Source organism: Epinephelus lanceolatus, chromosome 12 (assembly GCF_041903045.1).
Source record: "Epinephelus lanceolatus isolate andai-2023 chromosome 12, ASM4190304v1, whole genome shotgun sequence".
NCBI lineage: Eukaryota > Metazoa > Chordata > Actinopteri > Perciformes > Serranidae > Epinephelus > Epinephelus lanceolatus.
The window spans coordinates 22,399,562-22,417,906 of NC_135745.1; the positions used below are offsets into that span (position 1 = coordinate 22,399,562).

The 18,345-nt window shown below is 38.5% G+C and overlaps 2 protein-coding genes across 2 annotated transcripts in view; both read right to left on the bottom strand.

Annotated features, from left to right (window-relative positions):
• Nucleotides 1-3,678: 3,678 nt before the first annotated feature.
• Nucleotides 3,679-6,265, bottom strand: LOC117271700 (THAP domain-containing protein 6-like). Its single transcript, XM_033650042.2, has 5 exons — nt 5,928-6,265; nt 5,460-5,652; nt 5,195-5,311; nt 4,645-4,855; nt 3,679-3,986 (listed from the first exon to the last, which is right to left on the bottom strand). Exons 1-5 carry the CDS (start codon nt 6,023-6,025, stop codon nt 3,874-3,876), a joined length of 732 nt encoding a protein of 243 aa, XP_033505933.2. The 5' UTR covers nt 6,026-6,265; the 3' UTR covers nt 3,679-3,873.
• Nucleotides 6,266-14,066: 7,801 nt separating this feature from the next.
• marchf11 (membrane-associated ring finger (C3HC4) 11) overlaps nt 14,067-18,345 on the bottom strand; it is a 28,418-nt gene continuing 24,139 nt past the window's right edge. The window contains exon 4 of the mRNA XM_033650168.2: nt 14,067-18,289. Coding sequence (XP_033506059.1) covers nt 17,967-18,289 — 323 coding nt within the window. The 3' untranslated portion in view covers nt 14,067-17,966. The remainder of the gene's footprint in view (nt 18,290-18,345) is intronic.

Here is an 18,345-nt window from a genome sequence, read left to right on the forward strand (position 1 = left end):
TAAAAAGTCACACAGGAGGAATACAAAATAAATAAATTAAATAATAATATTTAAATTCTCAGAGCAATTGAAAGAAGAAAATATGTTTTTTTTTTTCCTTTTAGAACTACCAACAGTAGAGTAGCCTATGTAAACTTTAGGGGACTGAACACATCTCATGCCCCTTAACATTTCAATATCATTACACACTATAACACTGCCCTGCAGAGCATTGGTGCTTAAGAAACACATTTCATTAAATACAACAAATAGAACTATGTAATTTTGTTTCCAACAAAATAAGACATTCAAGTCATTCAGGGGGAATACAAAAATAAAATTCTCACTGTAAGCAGAGTAACTGAAAAAGAGTAGGCCTTCTTTAGTAGAACTAACAATAGCAGCATTTAACATCCATGCTCAGAACATACATACATGTCCCCCTCTCTTTTCTTTTGTGTTTGGCAGCTCTCCTCTTATCTTACTGCAAAAAAAAGTGCAACTTAATTTTTCACATGAAAATAATAACAACATACTGTAAAATAATACACTTAAACCACTCTCCTTTTCCCTCTCCGTTAGTGTGTGTGTGTGTGTGTGTGTGTGTGTGTGTAATTCAGGCTGCAGTCAGTCACTGGAGTGGAGGAACGTTAGCATTTCAACATGCTCAGCAGTCAGGCTTGTCCTTTTTTTGTTGACGTTTCCAGCAGCTGAAAAGAGCCGTTCAGATGGAGTTGAGGTTGCAGGTACAGATAAATATGATTTGGTTACAACAGCCAGGGTGGGGATCACTTGGGATAGTTTTCCCCAAAATACAAAAGTACCTCATTCCTCACTGTGTCACTGTCCCCATCATCCTCCAGGCCAATGTCTTCCTCATTGCTGCCTTCTAACAAAGTGTCCAACACAGAGCTGGACCTCGTCTTTGGTGGAGGATTGGCTGAGGCCTCCTGCCCCGCAGTTGCCTGTTGTAGCCGTGATTGCTGCTGCTCCCTGTTGATGTCAAGTGCAAGAGCCTGTATTTGTAGTTGTAGTTTCAGAGCATCATCTGAGGTCAAGAATTTAATCTTGCAAAAATGGGGGTCAAGGGCAGCAGCAATGAGGGCCACATTTTCCCCATCCTCTTTAAACACAGATTCCTTCTGCCACCTTGATAATAATTTCTTTTGGGTGGATTTCAGGAGACCCTTTAGCAGTGGGGAAAGAACAGAGCCTGTGACATAAGACTGTCCACTAAGAAAAACAGTGGCTTGCTCAAAAGGCTTGAGGACCTCCTCCAGTTCCTCCAATAGAGTCCACTGTTCATTTTTTCAGATCTAGGTAGTGCTTTCCATGCTGTGTGATTTCTGGTTGCAACCACTGGCCATCGCTGCTCTAAAAGACGATTAATCATGTAGTACGTGCTGTTCCATCTAACAGCAACATCCTGAATCAGTTTATGCTCAGCTGTGCCCATTTGTTTTTGTTTCTGTTTGAGCTTGGTGCTAGCCAGCTCACTTTTCTTGAAATGTTGCACGAGGCACCATGTAGCTGAGAGTGCCTTGTCAATCACAGGTTCCTTCATGGTATGGTTGACTACTAACTGAAGTGTATGCCCAGCACACCGAATGGATGCCACTCCATGTTTCTCTTCCAGGATTCGGACAGCTGCCACAGCATTCTGTGCATTATCATGGACAATGGCAAGGACATTCTCAAGAGAAAAATCAAACTTCTCTGCCACACCCTCCACCCAGGAGGCAATGTTTTCTGCTGTGTGGCGCTCCTCAATCGGCATTGTTGTTAAATTGTAGGAAGTGAGCTCCCAGTTGTCATTAATGAAATGACAGGTTACCCCTAAATAGGCCTCAGTGGCCACACTCGTCCAAGCATCAGTGGTGAGGGTGATTTTGGATGTGGAATCTTTTAGTTTGTTTTTTAGTCTCTCCACTGTAGTCTCATATTTCTCCTCCATCATACTGGTAAAGTGGCGCCTAGAGGGCAGAGTGTACCCAGTTCGAAATGTGGCTAGCATTTCCTGGAAGCCTACTCCCTCCACGACAGCAAGAGGCCTCATGTTTTTTACTATCACTGATAAGACACTCTCCGTGAGCACAGCAGCCTCCTGGGGTGTGCAGGGAGTTGAGTTCTTCTTATGGAAGTAATCCTCTACACTATTCTGCCTATTCCTGAAAACAGATAAATCACACACACAGAATGCAGATTAATGAGAATAAAAAATCTGAAACATAACTTAGTCTGTTCATGCACAGTCCACATGATTGCATATATTGATATGACACGTTTGTCAGACATATGATAAGAAAATGCTGACCCTTAATTTCAGAAAGAATTGCAATTAATTAGATTCTTAAATGTATCCTGCTTCTGCTGGCTTTTCCCAATGTCTAAACCAGCAGGTAATCAAACCCTGTATTTGTGTTTACTTGCACTGTCACGGCATGGCAGTGACCTATATGTTAATCTAATCAATGACGTTCACCAATGTTTTAACATGTCATGACGTAGCCATTGCATGTTGACTTGGAATTTAAAATGGTTGCTAGAGCATGTAATTTAATAACTGGAGTAAATGACTACATGCTATGTTAAAACAACTAGTAACCATTTGACATAGTTACATGTTGTCCGAAAATATCAGCGCATGGTGTTTTGTTTTAACTGGTGACCGTGTTAACTGGGGACTTTCTCACATTTAATTATGTTACGAGAGGTGAACAAGTCATCTGAACACAATTTAATTTACATAAATGATCAGATATTACACAGATTATTGTGTATTTTACAAGGATTAAAACTGCTTTTTAGGAAAAAGTCACCAGTTAACACAGTCACCAGTTGTAACGTAACACATGGCTTGTCTGACAGTGCAACAGATGACTTGCTGATAAACTGCAGGTTACGCTAGTAAGTGTACTACATGTAGGTTAACATGTTGACAGTCTAGTAATGTTAGACTAAAAACACTGTGTCGATGTATGATATTCAAGACATCGAGTAGCCTAGCTATGTGGTAAAGGGGGAAAGTTGAAATCTTAGTGTTTTGTCATCTAGGCTCGCTGCTCCTGGATGCCTCCTTTTCCGGTGTTGGGTGGGTCATAGTCGTCGTGCTGGAATGATAGGCCATCTCCATTTCACACAGTCTACAAACCACGGAATCCCTTCCGTGGAAACTGAAATATTCCTTTAGAAAAACGATTTCGTACTTTCTTAGGGTGTTGAAGCTCTGAGGAATCGCTTGCGCTGCTACTGCTGCTACAAGCTGCCGCCATTTTCTGAATTGGTCTGACACGTCGATGCAAATTTTTGGCGTTATTTACGTAATCGACATAATCAATTACGTCAACGCGTTGTCCCAGCCCTAATGAAAACTCACACAGACATAAAGAGAATAAGCATGTTTCCCAAAATGTTGAACTACTAAAGCTTTACAGCAGTTAATTTAAATGTGTATGGATTATCACATTTAATTTACCTGAGAGTGGCTAGATGATTTTGGTGCTCTCTAAACTCAGCTCAAGATGTGACATTTGTTTCAAGTTTTGTACATAGACTGTATTTACAAATACATCTACAGTGTATGGTTTTAGAATTAAAGTTTTCTGATTTGGGATTTTGTGTGTTTAATCAGGAAGACTTTCTTTGTGCTCATCCATTCACAATTCTCTCCATCCCACCCCCACTGCTTCCTCTTATCAGCTGACTATGAGTATTCACTCTTCTAGTTATCCAATGAAACTTTGCCACGATCTCCATCAGCCAATCACGATGCTACTGCAAAATTTTAAATCTGCTCTCTCTTCTGCTGCTGTCACCCGTCAATTGATTTAGAACTGTAGTGCCTTCTTCCACCCTGTTCACCTCCAGCCAGTGTATCCAGAGTCCAGGACAAGCTCAACAAAGGCTCATTCCTCTACTCATCCAGATCATCAGCACTTCTCCATCTTCCTCACATCTCATCTTCACCACCTCTGCCACCACCACCGTGTAGACCTCTTGGGGGTTCCCTATAGGACGATGGATTCATCATGCTCCCTAAATCATACCATCTCAATGGGGGCTAATCGCCAAAGATTTTACACATTTTTCATTCTTAGGTGAACATGTTAATAAATATATATATTTTATTATAAAAATTGAGTCACTCCTGATTGAATAGTGAAGTATGTTGTATAATGTCACAAAAAATGCAATATTATGTCATCAAAATACCATAAAAAATGTGATAGTATAGTATGTCGTCAAAATATCATGATGTATATGTATATATTATGTATATATATATATATATATATATATATATATATATATATATATATATATATATATAAATATATATATACATACATATATACACACACACACACATATATATGTATGTACATATATATATATATATATATATAAATAATAGAGTGTGGATTAAAACATCCCCCCTCACAACAATAAGAAAAATACACAGACATATCTTCTCATTTTTTATTTTTTGCCATTTTTCAGGCAACAAACTAACACATTTGAGCCGTTCTGAAATCAAATTCTGAAATTCAATCAGCAGAAGCTAATTATTAAGTACACTTGAAATAACAAGGAAGTCTAAACAAAGACGGTAAAGTATAATTCAACTACGTTTAGATTTTCTACAAATTTGTATTTTCATTTTACCTGAGTATGAATCAAGCTTGTTTTTCAGCTCTTGATTTATGTGTTTCTTTCCTCTGAGATTCTCCAGAAGACTGCACACAGTGTTCTTTGCCCTCCTTTCTCTATCCTTTGCATTCCTCTTCTCTCTTTCCAGACTCTCCACCCTAGCCAAGGCATCACTAAGTCTGGCCCTCAGATCATCAGGTGATGAAGGCAGGACATAGGAGTGGTCCTAGTAGAAACAAAGGATGAAAATATTATAACTCATGTTTATATTACACTTAGTCAATCACCCAGTCACAGCCAGTCACATCTTTGCTAGTACAAAGTGATGTCAACCGTCCCACATTCTTAATCTCATCACTCCACATTTGTTCTGCCAGCACTGTGTGTGTGTGTGTGTGTGTGTGTGTCAGGGATACACATTCATCACTGACATGTTTCATGTATGTGCATATGTGCATGTGAGTATGTCTGAAAATAGTGACGGAGTGGGAGATGACAAGAGATTTGAACATAACAAGGATCATGATGTGCACAACTATTTGAGGCATGTCTGTTTGGTACTCACAACACTGGGTACAGGCAGGGGTTCATCAGTGTCTTGGACAAGCTGGGAACAGTCCACTGCCAGAGTCTCTTCTTTGAGGACCTTCTTTGAGGGCTCAGCTGTCCTGGTAGCAACAGGCTAAAGTGAGGGATACAATATTTTAATTTTATCACAGTGTATTATTACAAAATACATAACTGATTCTTTCACACTCAGAACAGAAAACAAATCAGCACGGTATGCCATTCATTTATTTAAACCTTACAGCCTATGGTGATATACATACCCTCTGGGGGTGAGCTGAGAAACTGAAGACAGAAGGGACAGCTCCATCTCTGATCCTGACTGTCTGGCCTGTTCTGTCAAAGTCCTCCGGCTTGAAATGCTCACTGCAGAGCATGGAAGACGAGCTAGCAGAAAACCCTTCCCTCCGGAGAGCTACTTCCCACTGTTTCCTCCGAGCAGTATCTTTGGGAAACCTACATAGTATGACAAAAGTTAGTCAAGCAAATAACAACAATCTTACTAAAATGTTCGGAGCAATTGAATAAAATAAGAATGACGACTTCATTGTTTGAAGGCAGGTTTGACCGCACTAATTCATTGTTTATGTTCTGGTAATGTAAGATTGTTCTTCCTCCTGTTCCTTTCCGACTATAGATGTGTAAACTGAGTTGTTAAATTATTATGTTATAATGCCCAAATCATGCAGTCTATGGGCCATATACTATCAAAGGTAATTGTTAAGTCTTACCTGTGAAAGGTTATTCCCTGGGATTTGGTTTGGACAGTAAAACGATTCGTACACTTCCACGCAGCACATGAATGAGGCATCTTCTCCGCTTGCCACATCCAATATGGCGGCGACGTTGACGTACGGCTCAGCGCTCGATGCAGCGTCTACGTATATGTCTATGGAACTGCGCTTCGCCTGCAAAGTAGACGAGAGCGGGACGGTGACAAAAAGCTGCAGTGAAGTTGGACAGTTTCCCAACAGTAGCCTCGCGTCACCAGGCTCTTCACGTACGGGGAAGAGCCTGTTTTCATTCACTCTGAATTTTGTCTGGATTCTGGTTCCGGTCTAGAGAGCGGATCCGGAATTCACCAAATTCACCAAAGTAAAAGTGTTCACCAAAGTAAAACTTTAAATTCTGGCGCACCATCGATTTACAATAAAAGAAAAAGGTTAACTTAATGGCTTGGGGCTTTTCTTGTAAATTTTCAAATTAAAAAGTTTCACCGCATTTTTATTAGCTTGGTGCTTTTATTTTGACGGAAAGGCGCATCCATCGAAGAGCATGGATACGAAGAGGCGAAGCTCCAAACGCCCCATAGCAACAGACTCGCCCATGGTTTCGTCCTGCCGCCGCCATTTTGGACTGTCAGCAGACCGCAGCAGACCCGTTTGCATACAAAAACACACAGACAAACTGAAGTATATCGCTATTAATTATGCTTACAATCCTACTCACCTCGTGATAGCTTGGTCACAGCTGCTTTTTCACGTTTTTGTAAAGCAAAATATAGACTTTAAAAAAAAAGAAGAAAAACGGCCTAGATGGCATCTCTACATATTACATCCACTTATGAGAAGATTAACTTAATTACTCCTTCAAAATCACCCCATAAGCCAATCTACAAAAAAAAAAAAAAAAAAAAAAAATCAATATTTTAAATAGAAACACATTAACGGCAACACATAGTCAGGAATAAAGATTTATTTATAGTTTGTACAGTAAGGGGACAGTAATAATAATAGTAATATATAGGCTATTTCAATATGATATATTTTAATGCTAAAGCAGTAATCAGTTCTGATATAAATGGTCCGTTCAATTCTCTTGCATTTCATATGGGATGCATCTGTTAAAAGAAAAAAACGTTTGCCACATTAACTTATATGTCCAGTAGGCTATAATTATCATTGGGGGGTGGTTAGGGTGAGGGTAAAATAACTGGGCAGGGCATAAAAATAAATGTGGTCAAGTCCAGGCATTAACACTAAAGTTTTCTTTTACTATTTTTCTCCTCTCTCCTTGACATCTTGCATGTTGTCTGGACCCAACAGTCCAAGCTCAACAGTCCAAAATGGCGGCAGCGTTACCGCAGTGCCCCTAGTGGCTGTTGGCAAAAATTCAACGGAGCTTCACCTCTTGGTATCCATGCTCTTTGCCCTGGCTCCACACAGACACACTTAGCCTACATCCTGTCTGGAATGATGTCAGTTCATTAAAAAAGTGATCAGACCCATATATCAGTTTGTTTTCAGTCTCCAGATGTTTTAATTATGATAGATTGATTTATTAAAATGCTTTACAGGTGATCTGTAGTTTATGTTCATGGTTGATCCTCCATTTGACATGAATTCTCCTGTAAATCAGCATATCAGTTTGTCCTGTCCTGTAGCCCAGGACGGGTGTTGGAGAGGACCGGCAACGGTAACGTAACCTGGGCTTGTAACTATAATGTAATTACTATTACTAATTAATTTCTCCTATTTTTGAAATTATAACGCGTTACTCAGTCACTTAAAAAAGTAATCAAATTAACCAAATAACGAGTTACTGCTCAACACTGATCATAACTATTTAATAAAAAAGTAGTATTTGGGTACAGCCTCCGGTATTGCAGCCTCCGCTCGGTAGGTGGCACTATGTCAAAAATCGAAGGGTCCTAAAACTGCGGTCCTGAAACTGCAGCCTCAGCACTGCAGCTCAATTTTGACAGCTGAGAACAGGCATGTATACGGAAAATTTTTAACCTGTTTGCGTTTATTCACAAGGTAGAGAGAAGCAGAGGGAGAAGAAATAATTTTCCAGGACAACTCAAGATTGAGCTCAAGGCTGAGAGAGAAGATGATTGTTGTCCACCAAGGAAAAGGGCCAGACGAGAGGAGGAGCCACGTGATGAGCAACGCCAACAGGAGCCTCTCCCTCATGGTGTTACAGTAAAAGACCTGGACCAAGCTGAGGTCTCTGATGACACAGTCCCACCTGAGGCAAACAAACAGGAGCCTATCCCTGACAGATCCACGACACCCATGGAAACGGATGAAGTCTCTCAGATGGTTATCTCTGAGACAACAAAGGGGCAGCCTTCACTGTGGGAAAAAACCTGCCACTTTCTTGGGTTGAAAAAAAACTAAAAAGTGGATGAAAAACACAAGGCCCCAAAACTAACCACCATCATCACCATTAACACCAACCCCCCCTCCAAATCACCCCCCACCCCAACACCTGCAGCTTTCTGTGTGTATGTGTGTGTGTGTGTGTGTGTCTGTCTGTCTGTCTGTCCCCTTCTGTCGGCCCTTGCGGGATTTCGCGGGGCGTGACGCTCTCTCTTCTCACCAGCAGAGGAGGAAGAACATTCTCAGTCATGGATACGCACACCCACGCACACTCAAATGATCGTGATCACGGATATGCGACATTGCCAGGTAACTCACATTAACCACAGGCCAACGCATTACGGAACCTGCTTAGCCTTGCCCTCACTCACATAGCATTATACCGTCAGTCATCGCAACCTGCGTTGAAGCTTTTAGCGTCAGTCATCCGAACCTAACTGTCCGCTAACTTCACCTGCTTTAAGGATAGCTTCGTATTGGTTGCAGAAAGTACACTGCACCTCATGGCTCTTATAAGTTTAGAACATAGGCCTGAGTTGTCCTTTATAAGACACACACACTTTTTCACTTTTTACTTTACTCATCTTTGGAAATACCTTCCCATACATTTCCACACAATATCTGTTCACTCAGTTGACTGATGTTCCATTTGTGTTTACACTTTTCCCAATGACAAAGCAAAAAGATACTGGTAGTGGTACTTTCACATTAGTGAAATGGGGTTCAACTCCCTACAGTTTCATTGCTAAAAGCCAAACACAAGACATTACAACAACTTCATAAACAACAACTGATTAAACATATACACCTCAATCTGTATCCATATCAATCACAGACATATGTAGCCTTTCATCTTTCAACTGACGCCTCCTTACCAAAATATATGCTTACTACGGCCACTGCACTAGTACTATACTATGACGCTTTCCAATGACATTTTGACGACATACTATACTATGACGTTTTTCAATGACATTTTGACGACATATTATAGTATGATGTTTTTACGATATTTTGACAACATACTATACTGTTAGAGCCATTTGTATTAATATTCATAAACATATTTTCATGTATTTAATTTGCTGAGGATAAGCATAGTCTCAGTGTAGCATGCTTAATAAGGACCAATAAGCTGTGTAATCGTGTAGTCAACTCTTCCGCTTCTGAGTGGTTAAAAGGCATGATATATTTTGCCTGTGTTTGGTAGATTTTCTGTTGAAGCTATGGAGCCTTGAGAGCACACTAGTCTTTGACCGTGCTCATTATGTTTTTGTAAGATGTTTAGGTACTGTTTTCATTTTGTATATGAAGAACAAAGTTTTCAGTAAACATTTTAAAAGGAAGAACACCGTCTACAGAGTTTTACTGAAGCACGCGTCAGCTACATGCTTGGTCTCTATAGCTTAAGTGGGCATTTTCAAGAAATAGATGGAGCAACACTTACACTTTACTATGATGTTTTTTATGATATTTTGTTGACATAATATGACATTTTTTGTGACATTACACGACATACCTCACTATTTCAATCAGGAGTGACTCAATTTTTACATTAAAAAGTAAATTTATTAACATGTGCACATAAGAATGAAAAATGTGTAAAATCTTTGGCGATTAGCCCCCATTGAGATGGTATGATTTAGGGAGCATGATGAATCCATCGTCCAATAGAGAACCCCCAAGAGGTCTAGACGGTGGTGATGGTAGAGGTGGTGAAGATGAGATGTGAGGAAGATGGAGAAGTGCTGATGATCTGGATGAGTAGAGGAATGAGCCTTTGTTGAGCTTGTCCTGGACTCTGGATACACTGGCTGGAGGTGAACAGGGTGCATTTTGCAAAGCAATAAGCCTATTTTAGCACTTTACTTGTGAGTGATAGTACAAGCTAACAGTATTAAAACTTGACAATTAGCAAAATGAAACTTAGTGAGGAAGCAATTATTTCTATTGGTTCATTCTGAGTGACAGATATGTTTTTAGGAAAGTGATCACTAATGGACAGAGTCTTGCATGCAACTACACATCCTCTGTCCTAACCCAGATCTTTTTACAACATATCTCGCGCACACATATGCTTACTCGCAAATTGGCTTTCAACATAGGTACACCCAAAAAAAAAGATCTAGCAGAGATGTAGAAAACTGTGGTCACCGAAGAAATTGTTTCTTCAACATGGTGCATCCCCTGGACGGCAAACCATCTTCAGGTCATCACCTCCATGAGTCAATACAGTTTCAATCAGTAGCACACTGTAGCACACTTCACATTATCACAGTCTAAGTATATAGTAGATGTAGACACGCCTTTCAAAATGAACAAATACTTTTCAGAGAAATTTGGTCTTGTGAAGCCAAAAGAAATATTTCTTGGTCATAGGGCAGACACTGGAAGAAAACAGGGACAAGTAAAACAAGTGTTGGCAGCAGACACATGTCAATATATATTAGTCATTGAGACAGTTAAATTTTTATTCAGTAATGAGCAGATGCAAAAAGTTTACCTCCAGGGTAAGAAACATACTAAGGCAAAATGCACAGCTACTGTGATGGCTCTCAATTTTCATCTCATCCACTGTTTAAAACATTTCCTCAAGCCCTCCAGATACAGTTGTATTTTGATGACTTAGAAACAACAAACCCCTTGGGCTCCAAAACGAAAATTCATAAAATGGGTGCCATTTATTTTGCCATGAGGAATCTGCCACCAGAATTCAACTCATCACTTTCAAATATTCACTTGTGTCTTCTATTTAATTCTATGGACAGAGAGGTATATGGGTTTGGTAAAATTTTGGAACCACTGCTAGAGGACATCAGACTCCTTGAAAGTTCTGGTATACAGGTGGAGATGCAAGGTCACAATTATACTCTGTATGGAACAATCTGTGTCTTGACTGCAGACAATTTAGCTATCCATTCCCTTTGTGGATATGTAGAGAGCTTTTCAGCAAACACATTTTGTCACTTTCGCATGGTTGACAAAACAGTTGCTCAGTCTGTTTATGATGAAGATAAACTTGAGAAATGCACCAGAGAAAATTATCAGCAGCATGTTAGATCTAATGATCCAAGCTCAACTGGAGTTAAAGAGAACTCTTGTTTAAATAAGCTGCAGTATTTTCATGTTACCTAGAACACATGCGTTGACATTACGCATGATATCTATGCATGATATCCTTGAGGGTGTAGCCCCTTTGGAAGTGAGACTAATGTTACACCACTTCATTTATGAACAAAAACTTTTCACCCTAGAACTGTTGAATCATAGAATTTCCAGTTTTGACTATGGGTATGGAAATGAGAAAAATAAGCCAAGTGTTATTCTCAATCTGAGAACCGCTGACAATGAAATAAAACAGACTGCCTTTTGCAGGTGTTACCTTTTTTAGTTGGCGATCTTATTGACATGAGAAGTAAACATTGGCATTTATTCATTATGCTGAGGGAAATATGCAGCATTGTCTTTGCACCCATTGTTACACACGGGCTTGCTGTATTCCTGAAACAACTCATTATAAAGCACTACACATTATTCAAGAAGCTCTATGATAGAAATCTGATTCCTAAACACCATTTTATGATTCACTATCCAAGGATGATGATTACATTTGGACCTATTTCTCAGCTGTGGTGTATGAGATTTGAGGCAAAGCACAATCCATTAAAAAGACATGCTCATGTGTTTGGAAACTTCAAAAATATTTCTAAAACACTGAGTTATAAACACCAAGTTCAGCACATGTATAGCTTCAAGTTTGGTGACGCTCCTTCTGAGAAAACGAATGTGACAAATGCATACCCTGTTACCATCAGCTCCTTGAAGAAAGCAGATGTTGTGCTGGACAATCTGAGATCAACCTATGATGATGATGATGACTTGACTTTGAACAGCTCTGTCTATGTTGCACACACTGTTAGTGTGCTTGGCCAGACTTACAGAACCGGCTGTGTACTGCCACTTAAAGTAGACAACAATGGAGAGCCTTTGTTTGGTGAAATAATTCATATTATACCACAGGCTGATGTATCCATTCTGATGTTTGTAAGAATTCTTACAGTTAAGTACTTTGATGAGCATTTTTATGCTTATGCTGTACAACAAACTAAAGAATATGAAAAGATCAGTCTGACTGCTGCCACAGATTTCAGACCTTTGGACATAATGTCTGGTTTCAATGCAGATGAACTATACTTAAACCCAAGGTATAAGATTGTCTAGCTGCTCAAGATTTGCTGAATCATGGCAGCTCTACTTTTGGATTTCATATAACCTTTTAGATCAGACACCAACAAATCTACACATCTTGAAATTGTTGTCAATGACAATCACTGTTGAAATTACATTGTAAACTGGAATAAATGTGTTTGATGCCAGATTATATGTGTTCTATTAACATTTCTTAATGTAAAATTATCTTAAAGTAGGTTATCTGATTACATCACTGAATCTGAGTAGTGAATTATGTTTTTGATTACAACTTCAAGAAGGAAATAAGAACAATCTGCAGTCTGGAAATCCGATATAATTCACTACTCAAATTCAGTGATGCAATCAGATAACCTACTTTAAGATAATTTTACATTAAGAATATGTAAGCTGAGTTGATGAAATTGAATTTAAAACATTTTGTTGTACTTTTAAATTGTTAATTCACTTTTGTGCACTCGTGCATTGTTCCATACCATGTCAACATTTGACCATTGATTAAATGGCTAACATTTTCACATTTGTCTTTTTGTCCCTTTAATTTTATGCCTCATGTTTAACACATTAGGTTGCAATATTAACACATTAAGTAGTAGATTTTGGTAATTTTCAATTACACATAATCAACATTTAACGTGTTGAAATGACACATTTTGTGTGTTAAATTAACTGACACAATTAGTGTGTTAAAATGGGTCACATATTGAATGTGTAAACATGTGTTGAAATCACACATTCTGTGTGTTAAATTATCTGACACAATTTGTGTGTTAAAATGGCTCACACATCTATTGTGTTAAATTTGACACAACATGTGTAGTCCCTGAGCACACTCGCTACATGTGTTAAAATTTTGCACGTCATTTTTAACACATCTGTTTTTGTGCATGTGTTATCTCAGTGATGGAAACTTTCATCCAGGTGCCAGTGACTTTATTCTACAGGACACACTGCAAATAGAAAAAGAAACAGTAGGAGTGTGAGTATCTGCTCCCTGTGCTGCTCTCTTAGACTGTTCATGTTATCACTGTGTTTACTTCCTGCTGTGTCAAGATTACAGCTTCAGTCACTTACATTACAGAGCTAATGCTGACACTTTGTGGTGAAAATAGGTAGTGCCCTACTGCAGGTGAAGCAGGAGAGTCTTTTAATGGTGACACAAAGCATTTTAGATTATATTATTGGGAATTAATGGTAATTGTTTTTAGGTATGGTCAGTTGGATCGCTTAGCCTTCTTCCATTTATTGTATCTATCAAACCTTCAGGAGCCACGTGCATTTCCATAGCACAGTGTCAGAGAACATGGCAATCTTTTTTTGGTTATAGTGGACTGACTCACCAACATTAGATCATCCTCCACTTCCGTCCCTTGGGTCTTGATGTGAGGAGGCTTCACCCTAAAGAGATCTCTGGGTCGTGAAGTTCAGCTCTGAGGAAGGTGTCACTCGCCATCGTCCCACAGCAGCCATCATTTATTTCCTGACAGCGCAGCTTTACAGTCAAATGCATTATTTGACAAATAAGCCACACTGCTCTCTGTTTATATAAATATCCTTTATACATTACATCCATGTTACATTCAAAAGAAATAGAAATACAGCCAACAGCAAAAGTCACATTCAAGTCATTTCTGTGCTGCGCATTGAGACGTCGTCACCCAGCCTCCTAAGGCACAAAATAAATCAAACGACCCATATCACCTCAGGTTGAGAACAGAACCCCAAATCCAGTCACAACCCCAAAAACCCCACAACCCAAACACCACAGGGCTCCTGGAAGCTCAACAGAATGGCATACAGATAGATCAAAACCACAATTTTCAACAGCTGTATTTATGCTGGCACAAATCATCTGAGGATCGAGTTCAAATGACATTTGGAAACATACATATTTGCTGCCTGCACTGTTGAGTGAAACTAAAACCTCGATTTCTTTTTGACATCAGTTTGTTTTGTGCTCATTTGCAATCTGAATCTCCGAGTCCTGCGTCCTCTGTCTGTCCAAATGCTTGCTGGGAAAGATCTGGTCTTCTAAAAGGTAGATATTATTTGTACAATATGTAAAACAGGTTAATTCCAAGGAAACACAGTGATAAAAACACAAAGCTTTCTTCTCAGTCCAGCAATTTTGGAACGATTCAGTCTGAAATTCAAAACTATGAAAGCCTATTTATGTCAATGTGATGAAAAAAAATAATGAAAAACTTTCTCGAAATAATGACTTGGTATCCGAAAATAATGATTTTATTTTTTAACAAGTAATATTCATACTGTTTTCACAAATTTCCCATCGTAGCTGAGCAACAGTTTTGTTTGAAAGGAATTAAAGGCCTGTCCCAAATATAGGCCTGCTGATTTCTGCGAGTTCGGCAAATAATAGCCCGGGCTACTAATTGAAGTTTAATGGTAAGCTGTTATTGTGAGAGTTTCTCATTATACTGAGATTCTAAGTCATTTTCTTTTTGATACGTTAATCCTGATTTTTGAGATACGAACCATCTTGGGGAAAAAAAAAAAAAAAATCACATTACTTTAAGATACTAACTTATTTTGAAAAAGTTCATCGTTATTTCATACACACTCTTTATTTCAAGATACTGAATCATTATTTTTGAGAAAAGTGAGTCATTATTTTTGAGAAACTAACTCATTATCTTGAAAAACAAAATCTTAATATTTTGAAATACTAACATTTTGGAGACGTTTATCATTATCATGAGATATGTGATTATTTCTAAGATATGAACTCACTGGTTGACATAATAGGTCATTATTTTGAGAAAAGTGAGTCGTTATTTTTGAGATACTAACTTACTACCTTGAAAAAATTTTAACGTTAAATCATTATTTTGAATAAAGTTTCTCATTATTTTGAGATAAGTCATTATTTTTTGGATAAGAACTCATTATCTGAGCTACTCAGTTATTATTTTGAGATATGAACACATTTTGAGATACTTCGTCTTAATTTTGAGATAAATTAGTCATGTTATTTTCAGACACTAAGTCATTATCTTGAAAAAGAAAAGGTCATTATTTTGAAATGCTAACCTTTTTTGAAAAAGTTTCTTATCATTTTGGGATTCAAAGTCCTTACTTTAAGACACGAAGTCATTATTTTTGAGATGCTAACTCATTACCTTGAAATTTTTTTGATGTTAAATCATTAATTTGAAAAAAGTTTCTCTTTTTTTTAGATGCTAACTCATTTTGAAAAATATTTACATTATTTTGAGATATAAACTCATTATTTCATCATGATAAGTCAATATTGTTATCTTGAAAAAGAAAAAAGTCATTATTTTGAGACACATTATTTTGAAAAAGTTTCTCATTATTTAGGGATACAAACTTAAGATACTGAGTCATTATTTTGAAATACAAACGTATTATTTTGAGATAAGTAAGTCATTTTTTCGAGATAAGTCATTTTTAAAGTGATTCAGTAAAAAATCTCATTGTTTTGAGACACTAAGTCAGTATTTTGAAAAAAAAGGTGCTCAGTATTTTGAGATACTAAGACATTATTTTGATAAAGTTTCTCATTACAATGACCTACTGGATCTTTTTTTTCCATGGCTTCCATGTGAAGCTATACAAATTCTTTCAGTATAGTTCTAAACCTAGAATAACACCATACTTAAATTTGCATTGAAAGTTAGCATTTTAACATGCTTAACATTACATAGAACATAAGTAATCATGTTCATGTGGTGTTAGACACGCTGTTGTGTGACTGTGAGGCTCTTCACACAGTACAGCCCAAATACAACTGTGGGTTAACAAAGTAAGGCTAAAACTGGCAACAGGACAGCTGATGAGAATTGTTTCGCTAATTTAGCCCGGCATCGTGTCCATTAGGGGTGTAAATCACCAGCTTCATCACGATACGATATTATATTGATTTGTTTGGATGACGATACGATGTTTGCCGATATCACAAAGTCTGTCACGATACGATTTTGATTTGATTCGATTCAGGAGCCTGCGATCGATATGACGCGATATCATATGCCCATCTAACACAATCATTTACATCAACTCACAAAAACAACTAGAATATCATTTGACCATTTTATTTCTGAGATCTGTTTGTTTGAGCAGAGGCGCGCTTGCCTAGAAATGGTGACACAGACGTGCTATATGAATTTCAAAATAAATGTGTATCTTTAAAATGACAATATGGATCGATGTTTTCATTTTGCATCGATATAATCGGATCGTTAATCAATGAATCGATGAATCGATGTATCGATGTATCGATGTATCGATGTATCGATGTATCGTTACACCCCTAGTGTCCATGTTAGCCGAGTTCTGTTTCTGAGTTCTGTGTGCCTTGACCAATTTTCATTGGCCACAGAAGCCGTAGTCCAGGTCAAACAGATACGTCAATTTAAGAGTTTCTTTCTTCTTTAAGTCTGGATTTCATGTATTGTATTTAAATCACCTTAAGCTGAAATCTTTTCAACCCAACTGGACTTCCTCGGCTCAGTTTAATTTGTGCTGCCTGGATCAAATGTGCATTGAATTAATGTGCAATAGTGCCACCTCTTAAATTCACTGAGTCTGAACACAAAGTCTACATTAGTGGCAAGTGGCAAGCATCCTCCAATAAACACTAAATAACACTATTTTACAGACCTGTAGTATACTGATAATTTGGTACCAATTAAAAGGACCTTCACTGGACCCCAAATAATCCCAGGTACATTTTCATTCATTATGTATTTTTGGAAATTGGAGGTGTACCAACTGAAAACCGCCTTCATTCTCCCAAATTCAATTTTTCCTCAAGGAACCATTCAATAAATTCACATATCAGATCCTTTCTACAAAATTATAGGAAACTATGGTACTGTAAAACTCAGGTTTACCAGAATACCTGAAGATATTTTTGAGATATTTTGTTTCAGTTTTGTTTCACATCAGACTTTATGGTGCGTTCATGTCATGTGGCAACTTGTTCACATCAATATCACAATCATAATTACAACCAGGAGACTCATTTTGTGTGAGAACTCCCACATACCTGACCCAGAGCTAAACAATGCAGAAAAGTCTAATAAAAGCAACTCTGCAATCCTGAACCATCATGTGATGATCTGAATGGTCACAAATCGTATATCTGATCTTCTTTCTCATCACTACTTTCTGTCCTACGTGACATGAATGTTGCATAATGGTCTGGAGGAAGCAAGGGTAGAGGTGAGTGTGGTTCAAAATGAAACATAAAGGCAACAACACCACATGTGAGTTCATTTATCTGTTGAGATTGTTTTGAGGACCGGCCCCAGAGCACACAAAGAATTCTAACTCATTCAGAAAACAACAGGAGAATCTAAAAAAAAGAAACGCCAACAGATTGTGTAATATTATAAACTGCTCAGAGAAGCCCAGATTGTTCCCACCGAGTGCAAACCATCAGATGCTTTGTTCCTGCATAAATGCCTGTCGTTACACCGATGTTACACGAATGACGACCTCTCCTGAGTCATTGTCCTGGCTGAGATTGTTTCGGGGCACCAGGCCGGGGCAGAAGGGGGCCAAACAGAGGCAGGTCCATGGCTGCGGCCCCAGCTGGGTGGCGTGTAAGGGTCCGTTGGGCCCAAAGGTGGCCAGAGGCAACCAAAGCGTCCTGGGGGCCAACGAGGAATGGCCAGTGCTCGTCTCCTCCATGTCCTTTGCTTTGTCGTAGCTCTGAACGTCCCAATGGAGGTTGACGGCCCGCCAGCGCATGAAGACATTGTACACTGCTGCCCCCTCGTGGACAATCAAGCCTGTTGGAACAAAAACATTAAGGGAGTGCTGATCTTCTGATACTGTCACATTTTTA